The 23,189-nt window shown below is 41.6% G+C and overlaps 1 protein-coding gene across 1 annotated transcript; it reads right to left on the reverse strand.

Moving 5' to 3' along the window:
* Positions 1 to 13,413: 13,413 nt before the first annotated feature.
* On the reverse strand, positions 13,414 to 14,364 carry LOC140104655 (olfactory receptor 5V1-like). Its single transcript, XM_072128294.1, has one exon. It carries the CDS (start codon positions 14,362 to 14,364, stop codon positions 13,414 to 13,416), a length of 951 nt encoding a protein of 316 aa, XP_071984395.1.
* Between the last annotated feature and the right edge of the window lie 8,825 nt (positions 14,365 to 23,189).

Consider the following 23,189-nt stretch of genomic DNA (forward strand, 5'->3'; position numbering starts at 1 on the left):
CGCTCGCCGGCAGTAGATTGGCCTTTTCTCTAGCATAGATGAGATGGAAGTAGAGAACGGAGATTAGTCCATCGGGTCCTTGGGATCGTATAACTCCTATTAGAGGATATTTAGAGACAGAGTACTGGGAGTCGGTAAATTGTGAGGACAGTGCATGTCAGAGCCTTAAATATTTATAGAACTGTCTGTGTGGTATCTCAAATTTCTCCCTCATTTTCACAAAAGTAAGGAGAGTATTGTTAGAGTAAAGATCGCCCAGCACATGTACCCCAACTGCAGACTAGAAGCGGTCGTTATCCAGATGTTAGAGGTTGATGCAATGAGATATTTCCCCATAGCGGCGTTTCTGCAGGAGTATCATGGGTGGGGCTATCCATCTGGCTAACTTCCACACCTTTGGGGAAGTGAGGTGTATAGATAGCAGGGTTCCACCAAAGGTGCTAGAACTCTCAAGTACTGACTATAGTGATGATATGCCTATGGGACGCTTAGTGGCATTCTGGGGAGGTAGATGTTAAGGGGACAAGCCAGGAGGGTAAGTATTTGAACTGCCCAGTAAGGTAGTACAGGGGTTGACAGAGGGGTTGCAGGTTGTCCGAAGTTCTGCGTCCCAGCATTAAACCAGCCTGGTCATTGTGGATCAGAGAGGAGACTACAGTGTTTAATCTACGGGCCAAGATTTTCATTAGCAATTTCTTATCTACAAATTCAGATAATACATTTTTAGCAATATGGGCCTAAAAAGACCCACAATCTAAGGGATATTTACCGAGTTTCAATATTAAAGCTATCGTGGCATAGTAAAAGGAGGTCCCAACTCTCCTCTGGCATAGGAAATTTAAAGACTTTTTTAAGAGGAGTGGAAGAAGCATGTCAACACCATCCATCCAAACTATACCATCTGAGTCTTTTATTTTTAGGATTGCAGGGGAGGTGTTATTCTGGTGTATGAGATGTGCCATTAGGGCACTGGACTGATTGCCCATTACGAGTCCCTCTAGGAAAAAGTTGAGGCAATTATGAAGGGCATGCAGAAAAGTTCACACATCATCTTGTCTTAACTCAGCAGTTCCCTCATAGGGGGGAAAACAAGCTTCAAAGGATCAGCACTGAGGTGATCTGCACAAAGTGTTGATCCAGGTGTTGGCTTCAGCAGTGAAGTCGAAGAAATAGGACCGCTCCTCATAGATGACTCGAATTTGTGCTGGGAATGAAATGCTGTACTGGGTTTTGATCTTGATACAAGTGGCGTAACTTGAAATTGATGGGCTCTAGTACAGTCTGTGCCAGGCCCAAATATAATTTATGGTTTACAGCACTAGTCTTCTCATATGGGAAAATGACACCTCATGGATCCCCTACACCTCCTCCAGTTATGCCCCTGCTTTATACAAAGGCTTTGTAAATCAGAATATGTATTTATCATTGGTAATCATTACTATTAATGTAAGGCAAAACCATGTTCCTACTTACAAGATAGGCTTTTTCCCAATGTATTTGCAATGCATGTGAACAAAGCCTCGAAGCCAAGCCAGACACATGTGAATTGCAGTCAAATTAATTATCTGGCTTTTTATGTGCTGTGGTCGGGTCTATTGCCGGATGTGCATTACAGAAATCCTACAGCACACTTGAGGTCACATTCACATGTTACTTTTTAAAATGCAATGCAAAGACTCTTCCCGTGATCACATGTTGAGATTAAATTGTGTTCTCATTGCGTATAGCATATGCGATGGAAACGTGTGTTAACTTTGCATGTTATCACGGGTGAAGCTTATGGAATGCGTCTCAAATCATAACATGTTTCACACATCTATGTTAGAACTATATTTGGTCCTAAATGAAATGCTATAATATAAATACCTATGTATCATTTTGTACACAATTTACACATATAGACATCACACATCATACAGCAGAAATTACAGAATTCATATTACACATACACACCAGCGCAATTACTCCTCAGGAAGCATTAGAACAGAAGGCCCCGGTACATCTGCAGGATGAGAAAAATACATGGCAGAGACTCTACAGATGCCCTCTCCTACCAGTGTATATGTAATGCTCTCTGCAGTGCGGCCTTCAGGTCTTTACTCCTTAAGCTGTACTGAAGGGGTTCAGTAAGAGGGTGATCAGGGTATAGATCACAGTGACCACTCGATTCAGTGTAAGAAGATTAAAATTTTAACCTTAGGAAATTAGTAGTTTGACTATTTCAAGTTAAAATGTATGTACTGCAGAGTTTGACAATTTCACTTTAAATTCTGCTTATGTAGAATTCAGTTAATGTGGAATTTAGCAATTTCAAGTAAAATTCCAGCGCTGTGGAATTTGACAATTTCAAGTTTAAATTCTCATAATTTTGAATTTGACAATTAAAATTAAAATTCAAGAAAATGAAAAATTTGTAATTATTTGAAATTTGGGTTGTGCAAATTTAACATTTTCAAATGTACTCGGGTACTGCAGAATTTGTTGATTGAAATTTTAAATTCAGGAAACGCAGAATATGACTATTTCAATTTTAAATTTAGGAAAGTGTTATTTGACAATTTCAAGTATAAATTCTGGTGCTGCAGAATTCAACAATTTCAAATTTCAAACTCAGCTAATGTAGAATTTTACAATTTCAATTTGAGATTCAAGTTCTTTAGAATTTGACAATTTTAACTTTAAATTTAGGTAATGTTGAGGTTGTTAATTTCAAGTTTAAATTTAGGGAATGAGTATTTGACTAATTTAATTTTAAATTCAGATCATGCAGAATTTGACAATTTCAAGTTAAAATACAGTTAATTAGCACTAGAAAACAGACCCGCAACTCAATTAATAAATTGGCTCCAATGTTTCTTTCTCAAGGAAGGAGACTTGCAATCTCTAAGCATTGACCATCTACAGTGATTAGTGGGATGGTTGAAATTCAGAAAATAATAGCATAACATAAAAAACTAAGAAATTAAAAAATAAATAATAAAAAATACAGCTAATGTCACTGTGGTTAAAGGAGCTCTGCAAGTTCAGACACTGCTGTTTACATAAAGGATTAAAATAGCAATAGAAAAATCCCACACAATTTTAAGTTTAAATTCTATTCTATTCTATGCAGAATTTGAAAATTCCAGGTTAAAATTCAGGAAATTCAGGTGGTATTTGATAATTTCTCATGTACAGTGGAATTTGACAATTTTATGTTAAAATTCAGTTACCATGAAATTTGAAAATTTCATGTTTAAATTTAAATAATGAGAAATTGACAGTTTCAAGTTAAAATTCTGTTACTGCAGAATTTAACAATTTCAAGATTAAATTCTGTTGATGCAGACTTTAAGAATTTTACGTTAATTTCAGGTACTGTGAAATTTGACAACTTGAGGTTTTAATTAAAGTAGTGTGGAATTTCACAATTTCAAGTAAAAATTCTGGTACGATGGCATTTGACAATTTCAATTTTAAATACAGGAAAAGTTGACAATTTCAAGTTAAAATACATGCACTTCAATATTTCACAATTTCTGGTTTAAATTCATGTAATGCAGTATTTGACCATTTTGATTTTAAATTCAGGAAATGCAGAATTTGTAAATTTTAGCTTAAATTCTGGTACTGTAAAATTAGAAAATGTTAGGTTAATATTCTGGCACTTTAAAATTTTACAATTTCTCATGTATTGTGGAATTTGACTATTTCAAGTAAAAATTCTGTTACTTTGGAATTGAAAATTTCATGTTTAAATCTAGCTAATGCAAATTTAACAATTTAAATTGAAATTCAGGAAATGCATAAAAAAATTTCAAGTTAAAATACAGGTAATGAGGAATTTGACATTTTAAATTAAAATTCAAGTACCTCAAAATGTTACAATTCTAATGTACTGTAGAATTTTTACAATTTTAAGTAAAAATTCAGGTACTTCTGATTTTTAACATTTTTCATGTAAAAATTTAACTAATGAAGATCTGACATTGTCAAGTTAAAATTATGTTTATATAAACTTTAAGAAGGTTTAAGTTGAAATTGAGGTACTGTGAAATTTGACAGTTCCAAGTTTAAATTCAGGTAATTGCAACATTTGACAATTTCAATTTATGTTTCAGGAAATACGGAATTTGACAATTTTTAAGTTTAAATTCAGGTAGTGTCGAATTTTACAATTTCAAGTAAATTTTCTGGTATTATGGTATATGACAATTTCAAGTTTAATTTTAGTTACTGCAGAATCTCAATGTAAAGTTTAAATTCAGATAATGCAGTATTTGATCATTTCAATTTTAAAGGAGGGAAATACAGAATTTGTCAATTTTTAGCTTAAATTCTGGTAATGTAAAATCTGACAATTTTAGGTTAAAATTTAGGCACTTCAGAACTCTACAATTTCTCATGTATTGTGTAATTTCACTATTTCAAGTTAAAATTTAATTACTATGGAATTGGAAAATTTTGTGATTAAATTTAGCTAATGAGATTTTAACAATTTAAATACAGGAAATGCATAATTTGACAATTCCAAGTTAAAAATCACATACTTCTGAATTTTAAAATATCATATGTATTGTGGAATTTGATGATTTCAAGTTAAAATTCAGTTACCATGGAATTTATAAATTTCATGTTTAAATTTGACTAAAAAAATCGCACAATTTCAAGTTAGAATTCTGTTAAAGCAGTCTTTAAGAATTTCAAGTTAAGTCCTGCAGAATCTCCCAACCTCAATGTTGTATTCAGGAAATGCAGAATTTGACAATTTTTGCTTTATTTCTGGTAATGTAAAATCTGACAATTTCAAGTTAAGATTCAGACACTTCAGAATTTGACAAATTTTCATGTACTGTGGAAAAAATATAAAATTCAGTTACTATGGAATTTTATAATGTTTAAATTTTGTTTATGATAATTTAAATTTAAATTCAGGAAATGTGGAATTAAATTCAGGAAATGCATAGTTGACAATTTCAAGTTAAAATTCAATTACTGTGGAATTTTACTATTTTAAGTTTAATTTTAGAAAATGCAGAATTTGACAATTTCATGTTTAAATACAGGTAGTGTGGAAATTTACAATTTCAAGTAAAACTTCTGATAAGATGGAATTTGACAATTTCAAGTTACAATTTAGGTTACTGAAATATTTGACATTTTCAATATTAAATTCAGGAAATGTAGAATTTGTCATTTTTTTAGCTTAAATTTAAATAATGTGAAACTTGACTATTTCATGATGAAATTTAGGCACCACAGAACTCGACAATTTCTTATGTTTGGTGGAATTTGACTATTACAAGTTAAAATTCAGTTACTATAGAATTTTAAAATTTCATGTTTAAATTTAACTAATGAGAATTTAAACAATAACAATTTAAACATCAATTCAGGAAATACATAACTTGACATTTTTAAGTTAAAATTCAGGTAATGAGGAATCTGACAATTTCAAGTTAAAATTCAAGTACTTCAAAATTTGACAATTTCTCATGTATTGTGGAATTTGATCATTTCAAGTCAAAAATCTGTTACCATGGAATTTATACATTTCATGTTTAAATTAAACTAGTGAAAAACTGACAATTTCAAGATAAAATTCTGTTAATGCAGACTTTTTTTTTTTTTAAAGTATTTATTTTTGCAAATTTTTGGAAATTTTTTTTTAACAATTGCAATAAACAAACCAAAGAACAAGATTGTCTGTTACATACTTTCTTCCCCACAATACAGAATAATTGAATAGCATCCGTGGTAATGAACAGGATCTTATTGCGTTCCAATATTAACTAAGGGATATACCGCGATAAGTGACAGCAGATACTGTAGCCAGACATCTTGATACAACACAAATAACTATTGACACATAGACAATCAGTCACACACACACACACACACACACACACACCAGCACGCTCAGTCTCCGTCATCATGGAGAGGAGTATATATCACATGTGATTATAGGGCAGTGTGGGGAGTCTCGCACCATCTGGACCAGATGCGGTCAAACTTCTGGGGGCACTTCCTGTTGACATACAGGGACCGGTAGTGGGGAATGACGCTGTTAATAAGTAATATCCATCTTTTTAATGGAGGGGGCTCCTGGTCCTTCCAGGTCATCACCACCACTTTTCGGGCGTAGTATAATACAAACCTAAAGAAAATTTTGTCATAGTGGCCATTGATGACTTCATTTATGATACCGAGGAGACACACAGAGGGAGACAGTAATCGTGGGAAATCAAAGTGTACATTTAGGAACTCCAGCACTTCGGACCAGAAGACATGGACCCTAGGGCAGGACCAGACACAATGCAGGAAGGATCCGACTTCAGCCTGACAGCGAAAGCAAAGATCATTGGGCATTGCTCCCATACGGAATAGTCTAGCAGGGGTGAAGTATACTCGATGGAGGAGTTTAGATTGGATCAGGAAGTCCCTCGCGCTCACTACAGATGTGAAGTAGGACAGTTCGACCTCCCTCCAGTCATCATCCGACAGGTCAGGGATATCCTGTCTCCAGCGTTCACAGGCTCTATCAAACGGTCTGGACTTTTGCTCTTGTAGGAGAGCATAGCACTGAGTGAGTGGCTTAGGGAGGTCCGGGGTACTCATCAGAGTCTCTAGTTTGGAGAATTTCACTGTCAGGCTGAAGGAGCCGAATTGGGCTTTGAATGCGTGTCGCAGTTGCGTGTAATGGAAGCTGGCCGTATTGGGTACAGTATGTCTCTCCCTTATCTCGTTAAAGCTGAGTAACTCTGCTTCCGGGGATAAGAGCTGGCCTACAAATTTCACCCCCGCCGCCCCCCACATTGTCCAGCCCGGGAGGGAGAGGAAGTGAGAAAGCCACGGATTGAGCCACAATGGAGTCCTAGGCGAGAGAGGGGGGGAGCTGTTTAGCTCTACCAGGGATTGTGCCCTACGCCAGCACACCGCTACCGTACGTAGGGGGAGTGGGGTATCAGATGGGGACTTATACCTGTACAGCAAGTTTGTAAGGGCCTCGTAGGAACCTACCAGGGCACCAGCCAGTGCAGTAGCTGCATTACCCATGTCTATATCTATCCACCACTGGGCATATACTAGCTGGGAAGCCAGGTAATAAAGATACAGATCCGGGGCAGCCAGTCCACCCCTAGCCTTGGGAGCCTGAAGCAGCGCTAAACTGAATCGCGGGGCGCTACTCTGCCAGTAGAAGGACCTGAGAATGCCGTCTAAGCGTTTGAACAGACTCTTAGGAAGCAGTATAGGACAAGCATGAAAAAGGTATAGAAATTTGGGGAGGAAGATCATTTTGAATATATTAATACGGCCGTATAGGGACAAGGGGAGAGTGGACCAGGCTTTTAGGCGCGATTCCGTTGCAGCTATCAGGGGTGTGATGTTTAACTCTGTATATGCCTGGACCTTGCGTGACACCTGGACTCCCAGATATTTAAAGGTGGACACCACCTGGACTGGGACGGGAAGGGAGTGTACCCCTATATCTGATAAGGGAAAGAGGGCCGATTTGTCCCAGTTAACCCGGAGACCTGAGAACCCCCCATAGCATTCTATCAGGGACAGAAGGGATTCCAGAGAGGGGCCCACATCCCCAAGGTATACAAGTGTATCATCAGCATAGAGAGATACCTTTTCAATGATAGAACCTCTAGCAATGCCCTTAATGCTATCAGAGTGACGGATCGCCACAGCAAGGGGTTCAATGGCAAGTGCGAAGAGGAGGGGAGATAGTGGGCAACCCTGTCTAGTGCCCCTGGCCATAGGGAGAGTAGGTGAGATATTAAGATTGGTCCTTACCCTAGCCCTAGGGTCATTATACAATAACCTAACCAGTGCCGTGAAGCGAGGGCCAATACCCAGCCTGGGCAGGAGGGTCCACAAATAGGGCCACTCCACAGAATCAAACGCCTTGCAATTATCTAAGGATAATATAAACCCAGGGTCTGAAGACTTCTCTGCCTCTGCTACATTCAGGTGTAGTCTTTGAATATTTATGTCAGTTCCCCTCCCTGGCATAAAGCCTGTCTGGTCTGGGTGAACCAAGGATAATATTACTTTATTAAGCCTTGTTGCCAGAATTTTTGCTAGTATTTTGACATCTGAGTTTAGGAGGGAAATTGGACGGTATGAGTCGGGATGCAGAGGGTCCTTACCAGGCTTGGGAAGAACTACAATAAGGGCCTCTCGCATAGAATCAGGGAGGGAACCGCTGTCAAACGCATCGGAGTACAGGCTAAGGAGATGGGGGACCAGAGTCTCACAGTTATCCCTATACCACTCACCTCCCAGCCCATCAAGTCCAGGTGTCTTACCGGGGGGCAACGATTGGATGGCCAGTTCCACCTCCTCCGCCGAGAGCGGGGCATCAAGCTCCAATGACTGTGCCGGTGTGAGCCTCCAAAGTGGAAGACTGTCAAGGAATCTGGAAATCTCGACGGAAGAGGCGGACAATCTGGAGCTGTAAAGAGAAGAGTAGAATTCGTGAAAAACCATGTTTATGGCCCGGGGTTCTGTGTTCAAGGCTCCGCTACTGTCAAGGATAGATGGAACGGAAGCACACGGACGTTCAGCCCGCGAGAGATATGCAAGCAGCTTCCCATTTTTATCTCCGAATTCAAAGATGGACGCTTCCCTGGCTTGCAGGCGCTTGCTGGTGCGCTCCTTCACTACAGCTAGATGGTTCCTCTGCGCCTGAGCCCAAGTCTTTTTATTCCCCGGAGTAGGTTTCTCTAGATATTCCTTTTCTGCGGTCACCAGTGCGGCCGTCAGCCTCTCCTCCTGCGCATTTAATAACTTCCTATGGCCAGCTACACCCGACATGAATGCTCCCCGCACTGAGGACTTGTACGAGTCCCAGACTAGAAGAGGATCAGGATGGGTTGAGTGTACATCCCAGAACTCGCTGTGCGCTGCCCTAACAGTACTCTGGACCGCTGGGGATAGGAGCCAGGCCGGGTGCAGGCGCCATAAGCGGGAGTCGCTGGGGGGGCCTATAAGGAGACTGATAAGCAAGGCGGAGTGGTCAGATGCACTGCGCGGGCAATAGGATACTTGATCAACGTGCTGCATCATATCAGGGGAGACAAAGGCCAGATCAATCCGAGAGAAGCTCTTGTGAACAGAGGAATAGAATGAATATTCTCTCTCTTGAGGATGTTTACTACGCCAAACATCGGCGAGGTCTAGAGAAGTGAGCCACTCATTCAGACGGACCGAGCCTGTGTCTAGGCCGCTTGTGCGATCCAGGGAGGGATTAGGGACTGCATTGAAGTCACCAATGCAGAGGATCGGACTAGGAGGCATAGAAGCAAGTTTACTGGAGATTAGGTGCAATACAGCTGGATCAAAGGGAGGTGGGACATAGACCGACACTATAGTGAAAGTAAAGCCCCACAAGGCACAATGTATGACTACGTACCGGCCAAAGTGATCCGGTGCTACCTGTATGACCTCTATGGGAAGCGCTTTGGATATGAGTATGGATACTCCCCTGGCGTAGACAGAGTAGGAGGAATGATAACCTCTAGCCACCCAGGCCCTGTTAATGCAGACTTTAAAGGAAACCTACCACTTCTGATGGTAGGTATTAGATGTAAACACCGGGCATCAGCTCAGGGTTAGCTGGTGCCGGAGCTTACCTTAGCTAGTGTTTTAAACCGATATATCGTGGTTTAAACACATTTTGATTTACAGCCCCGACGTAGCTTCGGCGCTGCGCGCGGCCGTGCGTGCGTGACGCCTCCGGCACTTCCTATGGAGGCGCGCGTGCCGAAGCTATATAGCGATATAGCGGTTTAAAACACTAGCTAAGGTAAGCTCCGGCACCAGCTCACCCTGAGCTGCTGCCCGGTGTTTACATCTAATACCTACCATCAGAAGTGGTAGGTTTCCTTTAAGAAGTTAAAATTCAGGTACTGTAAAATATGACAATTTCAATTTTCAATTGAGTTAATTGCAGCATTTGACAAGTAAAACTTCTGGTAAAATGGAATTTGACATTTTCAAGTTTAATTTTAGGAACTACAGAATCTCACAATTTTAAGTTAAAATTCAGGTACTGCAGAATTTTACAATGCAGTATTTGACAATTAAATTTTTTTAATTTATAATTCAGAAAATGCAGAATTTGTCAATTTGCAGCTTAAATTTTGGTCATGTAAAATGAATAGAATGCTAGTGATGAATGTCTCATTTTTTATCGATCCAGTCTGATTTTTTCCATTAAGAATATTTATGGAAACTTTAAAGAATGAAATAAATAATCCACTGCAAACTGAAACTAATAGCAAACTGTGTTCTTTTAAAACTCTAACTATTCGCAGCCATAATCCTAGAGCTTATGGTAATGCACTGTATATTGTCATCAGGGATCTAATACAGACATTGATTATGTGCAGTAATGGCGTATTGATACAAATGGTACACACAACCTAGGCTTCCTTCAGTTCCACTTACAAGAGCAGTGTGTAAACTATATCATGATGTTCTGTGCCATCACACACCTCACGAGTGGCTGACTGGATGGGCAGCCCAGCGCTAGTTGTGTCACGGTGACTTGGTCCAGGAGTAGAGGCCTCTAACATTATCGGCGTCATGGCCAGCAAGGGGATGCAAGAAGAAGGGGAGGCCGCACACTACAGGTGTAAGTGTAGCATAGGATCCCTCAGCAGATGGAGAAGAGGCAGCAACCAGCAGCCTGTGGTGACAGGGATGATAAACATAACCATACCATCCTTTTATTTAGCAGATAATCTGACACAGCAATGCATAACAGGCTGAAGTAGAGGTTCCTTCCTGCAGGCTTCCACAAGGCAGCGTTTGGTTGGATCTATAGTCTTGGAGAATATCTCAGCCTTGGACAGAAATCTGAAGCAGGCTCTGGGGAGTGTAAGCACACAGTGCCACTGGTCTGGGAGAGGAGTATCCCTCTGAAGGGAGACAGTGGATGACTGTCTCTGTAGACTCACTGTTAAGACTACTCAGATATCCAGTCATAGGGAACATTTAGCTTCCACTCTGGGGGAATTCCAAGGCTCCATCAAATGATTGGCCTCAGGCTGCAGGGAAGAAAAACCTAATGTTACATTTAAACATCAACAATGAGAACATGAATCCTTCTTACATAGGCAGATCACACCTTAGCTGTTGTACCATAAAATGTCACTAGGTGGTAGCTGACTACTATTAGTAAAAGCAATGACCCTAAACAGCAAGCAGTTTATAAGATATAAGACTTATAAATTTATGAGATTAAAAAATTACAAGATTAGAAATCCTTACCTGTAAAAAGGTGGTGTAATAACTTCCAACATTAGCGCCCTGATCCGTGTTTCATTAATGTGTCTCTTCAGAAGGTATGTATCATAGGAGTAAAGGCCAGGCATTTTAAAGATAACATTAACCTATCCTAGGGTACGTTTAATGTGATATTTGCATCAATCATGAAATCCCGTTTTCGGCTTGATGGCCTATGTTCCTCCGTCAATATTAAAAATGGCACCGAGACCGACCTGCCGGATAGGTGCGTGAGCCAGAGCCCAGGACAAGGTTTTATTTAATGCTTTCTGGACTTCAAAGTGCATCTCCCATGCGAGTGGTGACGACAGCAAAAGGATTCTTACATATATAGTGCACTCCGGGATTCTGAATGGAAGGTAAGTATAGTGTGCGAAAAAAGAAGAAGGAGGGAGAAAATAGGCTTAAGCCAGGGATAGGCCAAAGAACATTATGACAATTTTTAGATTCATGCTCTCTTTTCCCTGGCCACCATGTATATCTCGTATATGTATTAGTAATGTGACCACTAGTGGTTGGATGTAATCTTTCTTCATCTCCTAATACTTTATCCATCATTTTCAGTTTCCATTTTCTTACATTTCTGTGAATAAAATAATAAAAGGTCCTTTTTCTTTTGATTTGTTTGCGCCTCAAGTATTGATTTCTTTTATTATACAATGCTATTTGTTGTTTCTTCTTTGGACCTTTTCTTGGGGTGAGACTTCTATGACCTCCTTGTATAGGTTTATATGATCTGTTTGAGGTCCCCTTAGATATATATAAGTGGACGTTTTGTTTTGGAAGTAAGATATTTTTAATTTTGTCTAAAATGTAAACTTTGTAAAGATGCAAATCAGTCAATACGAGGAACTGTATCATGGAAAAGTGTGGACAAATATACAATTGATAATGTTGGGGACTGCAATACAATTGGAGAAATATATTCTATAAAATGTCTCTGTGGACTTAAATTTGTAGGCAGAAAGTAAACAAGAAGAGATTAGCATTTCTACAACATTAAGAAATGAAAAATCGGTGACTTGTGGGGACTTGGAGGGAAGTATGTAGGGTAAAGAAACCTGTTCACGGAGATTTAGCCCTCAGCGTTTGGATGTTTACATCAGTCAACTATCCTACAGAGTTGTGTAGCATGGTTGTATTGTATGATGTATAATAGAACCACCCGTACTCCTCAAGAGGAAAAGTAAGGTACTCTTAAGTGGGGTGATTATTGGAACATACTAAGTCTGAGAATAGACACTACACAGAGAGGAGGACTTTAATCGGTAAAGCCTGAAAAGGATAGAGCAGACGGGGAAGTGTGTTTAATTTTTTAACCCCAATTCGCCCAAACCATGAGATATAAACTGAGGACCAGCTTTGTAAATCTGATTTATGGGACTATAGTAAATGGAGGAAGTTCAAGTGGAACATCTGATCCAGGTCAGTGGGTAAATGAATACCCCAAATACCTAATCAACAAGGTAGCAAAGGTCTCCCTAAGATGGGTACACTGAACTAGCTCCTAATTTTTCCATGTTCGCCCTAAATTATAGAGCTTTACAAATGTGTCCAATTGGCTGATAAGGTTTCAAATGGAGACCAGTGGGGTGACAGAAAGAATAGCAGATCATTGGTATATGGCGTGACATCCCTGTCAAGTGCCATTGCAAATGGTTAGCGGGTCAGAGTACACCTCATTGACCCTAAACGAGGCTCTGGGTTTGTGAGCATAGAGCTCAGATCCAAACCAAAGTAGTCCCCAAACCCGGATGTCTCTGAGTATAAGGAAGGGCCATCCCTCTAGAGATATTTTCTACCAATCAAGGTTCTGGAGTAGAGATACTAATTTAAGCACTGGAGAGAACCAAGGTGTGAAACGGACAATGATAGCAGTGAGTGCCTTGAGGAGATATTACACAGCAATACTAAGATACTGAGGATAACACGTCATTAACAGCTGTAAAATATTTTTCTAAAATCGGCATGAATGAAATTAGTAATCAATAGATACTTATCCTCAAAAAAGACAGATTAATACAAACATTGCCTCATTATTGTATGATATGCTCATAAGAAAGGAATACACAGAGTCCAGACCCGAGTACAGTCCTGGCCACAGAGATGATAGACCCTGAGCAGGAGGCATCTTCATCTCCTTGTAGTGGTGTCTGGATGCAGGCGGTGTATATTTAACGCCCTCTGCAGTGCGGCCTTCAGGTCTTTACTTCTCAGGCTGTAGATTAAGGGGTTCAGTAAGGGGGTGATCAGGGTGTAGATCACAGTGACCACTCGATTCAGTGTAAGGAGATTACTTGTGTCAGGAACAAGGTAGATAAATGCTACAGATGCATAATACATGATGACCACAGTCAGATGAGACGTACAGGTGGAGAAAGCTTTACTCTTCCCATCACTGGTGCCGATTCTGAGCACTGCCCTAAATATTCTGACATAGGGGTAAAATGTGGCAACAAATGCTGCACTTGCGAGAACACCCCCTACAATTAAGAGGACTAGAACATTGATTGTAGTATCAGTACAGGAGATCTGGAACAAATGGGGCAAATCACAAAAGAAATTTTGGATGCGGTTGGGACCACAGAAGGTCAATCTTCTTAAACATATCATATGTGTGATGGCGACAAGGAAAGCAATAGACCAAACAAAAAATGCCATCTGAGCGCATATGCCCCAAGACATGAGCTGAGAATAGTGTAGAGGGCGGCAGACGGCTACATACCGGTCATAAGACATAGAGGCCAATAATAAAACCTCAGAACCTGCAAAATACATCACAAAGAACATCTGTGCTTTACATTCTGAGAGAGACATGAACCAGTGTTTGGTAATAAGGTGAAAGAGCATGCTAGGAGCAGTGACTGATGAGTAGGACATGTCCAAGAAAGCCAAGTTACCAAGAAAGAAATACATGGGTGTATGAAGATGAGCACAAGTAACAACTAGAAGGATGATGAGAAAGTTGGAGAAGACAGTCATCAGGTAGATGAGGAGGAAGAAGATGAAGAGGACAGAGATGGTCGCATGAACTTCCGATAGATTCATGAGAAGAACGATGGTGATGGATGATTGATTCTTCATCATTCCAGTGTGATATTTCCAATGATAAAACTGTAGAATTTGGTGGAACAATGTCTAATAGTAAGAGATAAGGTCGTCCTTTTAAAGCTCTTCAGTTCTCAGAGGAAAAGAAGCCTCAGAATCCCCAAACCTCCGGCCTACAAATTAAGGTAAAATGTAATAAGATCTCTGGAGATTAGTAATCAGAGCTAATTTTATTGAAGAATTCATGTTTTTATTTTAACCTGGAAAATACTAAATATACATTTCCAACAAATATCCTGGTTATTTTCCAGGTGTGCAAGCTAAAAGTTTATGGGCCCCGGAACAGTCTATTGGGTTATCCAATGCTAACCATGGGAGACCCAAAATGACATCAGAAGATAAATTATTCAAGACAAAAGCTCCATCTGCTCAGTGTGTCTTGCATGGAAGCCTGAGGAGTTTACAAATAAACTTTACCCATCCTTAAAGGGGCAGAATCTGCTCCGGTAACAAGGGATTGAGGATCCAGTTTAACAAACTTCAGGCTTAAAGCTGAAACAAATGCAAAATCAACAAAAATGATGAGAGACCCAGAATCTTTCAGGGCCTGTCTAGACACAGACTTATTTTAAGCATTTAAGTTAATAAGGCAAAAGAACCTTAGGAGCAGACACAGGGGGTAACTGGGTGCCTGAATCACCTCCTCGACTACCATTCTGCAGTAGTGGACGATGATGTAAGCCGACACCTGGGACCAGAATCTAAGTGGCACCTGGTTTTCACAAGAGCCCACCCAAAGCGAGTTGGACTTGCATTGGCGTGGTAGCACCAGGTCTTTACACAGGTGCGACTTTGTCCACGGTGGCAGGCAAAGTGAGACACAAAGACGTTGAACAAGATCGCAGACGGAGACAGGCAGGAGGTGAGGACAGGCAGCACAGGATCAGAGTCGGAGCAAGAGGACAAAACAGGCAGTGGAGGAGTGTAGTCAGGAGACGGGGACACGCGCGGATGAGCCGAAGACCGGGATCACTGGTAAGAAGCCTGAGCGCTATGCTAGCATGTTCAGAGGGGCATGGGTAAGCCTGCGCAGCTTGTATGCCGCAGGATTGATGCGCTTCAGCTACTCAAAGGGACCCAGGAAACAGGGCACAAGTTTATAGCTTGGAATCTTCAGCCTGAAGTATTTGGAGTAGAGCCACACTTTATTACCTGGAGAAAAACTGGGTGAGGTCTGCGTTTTAGTTTGGGCAGACGTCTGAAGTAGGGATTGACGAGTCTGTTCCCAGATGGACTTAAGGGCTTCTCCACATAAGGGCGTGTGAGAACTGGGGCCAAGGCAAAGGCTAACTTCAGTCTAGAGAAGGCTTCTTCAGCTGCCAGGGGCCAGAGTCTGGTATTGGCGTTCTTCTTGGTCAGTGACACAATGGGAGACACAAGACAGTGGAATAAACTGTGGAAGTGTGGAATAAACTGCCGGTAGTAATTGTCAAAGCCCAGGAATCTGTGTATTGCACGCAGTCCTACAGGCTGAGACAGGATCCATCTGTAAACCCTTGGCAGAGGAAGGGAAGACTTCGGGTGGAACTTGTACTTCTCGAGTTTGGCGTAACGACAGTTGGCTCTTAAACGAGTGAGGACTTGTTGCACATGGAGCTGATGGGACTCAAGGTCGGTAGAGGTCGAGGTAGACTACAACACAGGTATATAGCAAGTCTCTGAAAATGTCATTGATGAACTCCTGAAAAACAGATGGTGTGTTGCGTGTTGTGTTGAGTCCAAATAGCATGACCATGCACTCGAAGTGCCCATCCTGAGTGTTGAAGGTGGTCTTCCACTCATTGCCTTTACAGATCCGAATGAGTTTTTACGCCCCACAGAGGTCTAGTTCGGTGAAGACCTTGGCTCCACGTAAGCGGTCAAAGAGTTCCGTGATCAAAGGCAGAGGATAGAGTTCTTTACGGCGATCTTGTTAAGGCCATGGTAATCTATGCATGAATGGAGTGACCCATCCTTTTTTGGTCACAAAGAAGAACCCTGTACTGGCAGGAGAAGAGGACCTGCGTATGAACCCCCTCTGCAGATTCTCTTTCACGTAGGCCGACATCACAGTGGCTTCGGGCACAGACAGTGGGTACATCCAACCCCATGGAGGAGATGTGCCTGGCAGCAGGTCAATCGGGCAATCATAGGGTCGGTGTGATGCCAAAGTCTCTGAAAAAACAGCAAAGTCCACATATGGAGCGGGGAGACCCACCACAGGCCTGGAACCCTTTGGAAGCGAGATTGTGGAGATGGGACAAGGTAGTTCAAGACAACGTGACTGGCATTCTGGTCCCCAGTGGAGAACTTCACCTGTCTGCCAGGTTGTTCCACAGTTGCGACTTTGTCCACTGTAGCAGACAAGGTGAGGTACAATACGTTGAGCAAAATCGTAGTTCGGGACAGGCAGGAGGTCAGGACAGGCAGCACGGGATCAGAGTAGGGGACGTAGCAAGAGGTCAAGGCAGGCAGCGGAGGAGCGTAGTCACGAACGGAACCGGGGTCACAACGGGAAATCACAATAACAGTAAAGGGCAAGGAACACAGCTTTCTCTAGGGCACAAGGCACCAAGATCCGGCAGGGTGTGCAGGGAAAGGCAGATTTATATAGAATTCTGGGAAATGGACAGCACCAATTAACGGCGCGCTATCCCTTTAAATCTTCTGAAGCCCTAGGAGACGGGGACACGCGTGGGATCTGGAGCGGGGACTGGTAAGAAGTGTGAGCGCTACACTAGGGTGTTCAGAGGGGCACGGATGAGCCTTGACACCATACAGGCTTTGGAGATACATGACTGGACTTTTCACAGTAGAGACATAAGTAATTCTTCAAACAGTGTTTCCTCCTAGATTTAGAGTCCATGGTTCCCAGTTCCATAGGCTCAGATTTAGAGGTGACCCTAGCCTCTCTGCTGCCTAAGGCAAATTAAAAAAAGACACCCCCTCCCCCAATCAAAGAGTTATATACTATGCTTAGTGTTAATACAATGGACCCCCATTCCCGTGATCTGGTGTTCCACCAAGTGGGCCCCCACCGATCAGCTAGTTATTCCCTATCCTGTGAACTTGTTATGAGTGGACATCCCCTTGAACACTGGAGCCCTACTGCTTTTTACTCTCCATTGCCAGAGCTGTATGCGGCTTGTTATCTGCAGGACAGTTGTCTCTCTACTGGCACCATGTAATATTCAATGGATTGTATGGGGAAGCTGGAAAAAGATTATAAATGCAGAAATCCTGAAAAAACACATTCTGCCATTTTCTTAAGCGTTTTGTTTTTATAGATATCCCCGATCTACCCAGATAACCCCCCCCCCCCTTCATTCTCTGGGTCAGTTCTGTCACAGAAATTTATATGTTTGTTATATTTTAATACCTTTGACAAAATAAAATTTTATGAAAAAAAATCACAATAATCTGGAATCCATATCTTCATCATATGTTCATATACATATATTGCTATCATTCTGCATTCTGTTGAATCTTTAGATTTTTTTGAGGAAAAAAGTGGCGATTCAGACATTGGACATTTTTTTCTGTAACAATTTTCATCATTCAACTTTTGTCTTTGCTACATCTGGCCCCTGTGCTCTCCCCATTCCTTACTCAGTTGCCCCTTTATGTTCTCACTCAGCCCCCCTTTCATATTCTCCCTCCCTCCTCAGTCAGTTGCCCCCATCATGTTCCTCCTTACTCAGTTACCACCCTCATATTCTTCCTCTCTCCTCACTCATTTACACCCCTCATGTTCTCCCTCAGTTACCCCTTTCATGTTCTCCCTCCCTCCTCACTCAGTTACCATCCTCCTCATTCAGTTACTCTTCCTCATAGATCGGACACTATGCATGTTAGGTCCTCCATTAGGTGAGCCAGTACAAACAATAAAGTACCTGATGTAATCCTAGTTTTATGGCTGGTTATAATGTAATGGTGGCTAGGGGCACAAGAAGGGCAAACAGGACAGGGAGCCATAAACTGAGCCCCCCCAAACTGTCACCTGCCTACTTGCCTCACTTATCCTATGTTGATATGGAACAACCATGAAGACAATCCTTTCCTAAGCCACAGTGCAGACACAGTTAAATAATACAGAAAGTGAGGTAGGGGATCCAGGTCACAACAAACATAGCATATAAAGTACATAATTGGAGTCCAAGAGGGATAATCCATGGTACAATAGTACACAGCAGTATAGCGATAGCAAAAAACAAAGCCAAGTTAAAGTATATCCAGTAAGGTCTTATAGAACTGGGCAGGGCTGGGCTGCAGAGAGCTGGGTGAGGCTCTATCCATCCCAACACAGCAGAAACCTTGACCACAGAGAATACAAAAAAATCAACGCCAACGAAGCCGCACTCCACAGTCAGAGAAATATCTTGACATGGATCTTACACCTAAAGGTCGAGATTTTCGAATTAAAGAAACAATTACAAAAGAATTATGACACCTTATTGGAAGACTTTACCCTGTTGTTTAAGCCAAACTCTGCCAGCAGAGAGAAACATTTCCATTTTCTAGGGAATTTGAGACACAACACTGTAAAAACGGTAGAGAGAGAGATACCCAGACCTAAGGATATCCAAAATGTGTCATTTACAAACTTTTAGAAGGCGGCAAATGCATTACAACACTTGAAGAGCATCAGCAGGTATTCAAAATGCCCCTCTGGTCTTCCATTCATGTCCTTCTGTGATACAGATCACATTGTGGGCCCTACAGAGATCGATTTTAGAGAACCAATGGGAACTCACTATCTGACCGAAGAAATCGAGAACTAAGAAGAGGGGATGCAGGTTTTTTAATGTAATGGTATTTAGTTCACAGTCTAAACATGGCCGGAGGCCGCCATCTTTAAAGTTAACTAAAACAAACCTGCCCCCTTAAGGGAGTTGGAGGGGTGATATGGCCGTGCTGAAGCCTGGCTGAGAAGTTCAAGGAGAACATTTTGGTCCCCATTTAAGCAATTCCCCAGAACTCAAAGACAGGATTGTATAGTGCGAACCATGGGAGACCCAAAATGACATCAGTAGATATTTTATTAAAGACATAAAACTCCATCAACTCAGCGTGAATAGTGGCAACCTGCATGGCTATCTGGGGAGTTCTAAAAAAATGTTTACCCCCTATTGAAGGACTAGAATCCAGTAACCAGGAATAGGGATATAAGTTTCACCAAATTCAGGCCTGGAGCTGAGACAAATCAATGAATTTGATGACAGACCCAGAATCTATCGGTGCTAGAGTCTTGTTGGCCCTTAGCTGCAGTTCTGGTTTGGTGTTTGGCCACGCGATCCGTATGTATTGCGAGATTGGCAGATGAATAACCAATCCAGCAAATAGATTTTCCTTGTTACTAGCCATGGCCATGATTGGTCTGAATCCACCAATAATGGCCATGGCTAGTAGCAAAGGGTGTCCATTTGCCGAATTGGCTGTTTGGCTGCCAGTCCAACATTGCGTTCAGGTCATGTGGCCGAACCCGAACACCAGTCCCAAACTAAAACTATGGGTCCGCCTATGTCTAATCAGAGCCTGTCCAGACACAGAATTATTTTCAGCATTCAAGGAAACTGGAAATAAAATCTTGGTAGCAGATACAGTGGGTGCAATGGTTCCTAAGAAACCTCATTTTCTGCCGATTAACTGGGTCTGGTGGGGCAGTTCTGCAGGAAATTTCGAGATTTAAAGTAGAGACATAAAACATTCTTTAGTCGATGTTCCCTTTTGACTTTGGGGTCCATTGACCCACTTATCATAGGATCATGTTCAGAGATAACAGAAGGAGAGACAAATCTTTTAGAAAATAATAATTTTTAGAATTTTGGAGGTAAAACAGAAGAACAAGTAGTTTCAATCATGACTTTGTGTATATCCCTAAGCCAGCAGTCTTTAGCCAGATTCTAGGGAACTAGGGTCAGGGTGACCTGATGATCCTTGTTTAATAAGAACTTTAGAGGACATCTACCACCAGGATGAAGGATTGTACATCCAGCACACTGACATACTGGTGTGCGCCCCTCTGTCAGGATCTGCTCTTCTTTAAGTTTTCTAGGCCCTGGTTTTTACAAAAAAGGCTTTTACAATTACGCAAATGATAATGATAGGTGTTAATGGCGCCAAGAGTCCCCTAGGCTCATTTGCATACCTTCTTAAGCTTTTTTTCTTAAAACAAGGACATAGGAAGCTTAAAAAAGAGCAGATCCTGGCAGAGGGGGCACACACCAGAATGTCAGTGTCCTGGATGTACAAACCTTCATCCTCATGGTAGATGTTCTTTAAGGAAGATTCACATCAGTTAAGAGTAACACAGTGTTTGTCGAAATCCATGCAATAGAACTCAGCTCAGTGTTTACCGTGCCTGGGGGAGAGGAGTTAGGATTCCACAAGGGCAACATGATCCGGCTTGGCATAGGTGCATCCCATGGAAATAAAAAATGGATCCAAGAATTTCCATTCCTCCACACCTGGAAAGAGTTTAAGAGCCCAGGCCTGGGGATCTCCTTGCAATAAGTAGATACTAATGCCAACCATTAGAGCTTAGGAGTGATGCCAGTTTACTCTAAAGTATAAAGTGTTTCCAATTTTTTATGGTCACCAAAGAAATGATCCGGGAGCATGATCTTCATCTCATCTTATGTCCCTTGGCAAAGGATAGACAACAGGCCTCATTAACAGAGATCTCATCTAGGTTACTACATAGAGCTTATTATGTGCCCGTCCGTGTACCTACCATGTACCCACATCTGCCTAACAATTGTTTCCAAGACTGTCACGTAGTCGGCGACATGGCCCACATTTAGTGGTGCTGCCCTATTGTAGAGTCCCACTGGAAGGATGTGAAAGGCTTATATGCCGTTCTGGAAAGCGCAGTACCGGTGCCCCCTGATGCGCTCCTGCTAGAAGACAAACCAGTGATTTAGCCTTAGAAACTAGGATTCGCATAGCAGCAAATTTGAAAACAGCACAGATCAAAATAAGATTAACCTTCTAATGATAATCAAGAGAATTGAGGCCACTAAGACAAACTCTCCCGCTATTCGAAAGAATTTGAAACCCGTACATTATTTCACAAGGGTCTCACGCTCTTGAAAGGGCTTTAGTGCTCTCTCCCTGAACTCCCCACTTGGCCTTGTTCTGGCTCATACAGACGTGATTTGGCAAGGACTAGGTAAATACCTGTTATTTCCAGTAAAGCTTTCATAATATGTCTAATACTTATGCCTTAACCCTGTGCCCTCCTACCCCTTTCCGTCCTTTGTTTTACTGTTTTGAATCGTTACCACTGTTGGACTTTTACAGACCCCCGAGTGAGGTGTATTTTCACCTTGTTCTATTAGAAAAACAGACCTTGGACAAAACGGTCAAACAATGTCTGTCTATCTAACATCATAATGGAGCTTCATACTGATATATTCTTGACAAATACTGCAAAGAACCTGGAAACCAATGTCCTAGGATCAGCCACAAGGTTTTAGGATTTCCTCATCACGATGGTGCTGATTCCATCTATGATCCAGAGGCATATATAGGACCCACCTGAACGAGACCCATCATAACATCCCTCTAAAAGAGCAGGTAGTAGCTTCATTGCAGATTATATCTGCTGTACAATGTGATCTTCTTTAGAAATGTAAGAAAAGATTGTCCGGTGCCCACATCATGTGTGATAGACCCTGAGCAGGAGGCATCTTCATCTCCTTGTAGCGGGGGCCGGATGCAGCTGGTGTATATGTAACACTCTCTGCAGTGCGGCCTTCAGGTCTTTACTCCTCAGGCTGTAGATTAAGGGGTTCAGTAAGGGGGTGATCAGGGTGTAGATCACAGTGACCACCCGATTCAGTGTAAGGAGATTACTTGTGTCAGGAACAAGGTAGATAAAAGTTATTGAAGCATAATATATGAGGACCACAGTCAGATGAGACGTACAGGTGGAGAAAGCTTTACTCTTCCCATCACTGGTGCCGATTCTGAGCACTGCCCTAAATATTCTGACATAGGGGTAAAATGTGATAACAAATGCTGCACTGCCGGAAACAGCCCCTAAAGTTAAGAGGATTAGAACATGAATTGTGGGATCAGTACAGGAGATCTGGAACAAATGTGGCACGTCACAAAAGAAATTCTGGATGAGGTTGGGACCACAGAAGGTCAATCTTTTTAAACATGTGATATTTGTGATGGCAACAAGTAAACCAGAAGACCAAACCAAAGAGGCCATCTTAGTACAAATGCCCCAAGACATGACCTGAGAATAGTGGAGAGGACGACGGATGGCTGCATACCAGTCATAAGACATGGAGGCCAACAAGAAAACAGCAGAGCCAGCAAAATATATAACAAAGAAAATCTGTGCTTTACATTCTGTGAGGGACATGGACCAGTGTTGGGTGATGAGATGAGAAAGTAACCCTGGGCCAGTGACCGATGAGTAGGACATGTCCAAGAAAGCCAAGTTACCAAGAAAGAAATACATGGGTGTATGAAGAGGAGCACAAGTAACAACTAGAAGGAGGATGCGGAAGTTGGGTATTGACATATAATGTAATTTACCAGCCATATATACACATTTCTTAAATTGCATGTTACTAAGAAAATGTAGCTGTTTCCCCATAAAAGTAGTCATGTTGTTCTTTAGAAACAGGATTTTTACTTGGATATGAACAAGGAGTGATTGCACAAAGAAATTTTACATGTGATATGTCTGGGAGTTACTGCTTGTCCCACAGCCGTCCTGTGATAATGAATACTGAATCCAGGTGGCTGTGCAGGACTCAATAGCATATGTGTGGCCATCACTGGTGTGCAGGGGGCGGTCGTAT

Source organism: Engystomops pustulosus, chromosome 10, assembly GCF_040894005.1.
Source record: "Engystomops pustulosus chromosome 10, aEngPut4.maternal, whole genome shotgun sequence".
NCBI lineage: Eukaryota > Metazoa > Chordata > Amphibia > Anura > Leptodactylidae > Engystomops > Engystomops pustulosus.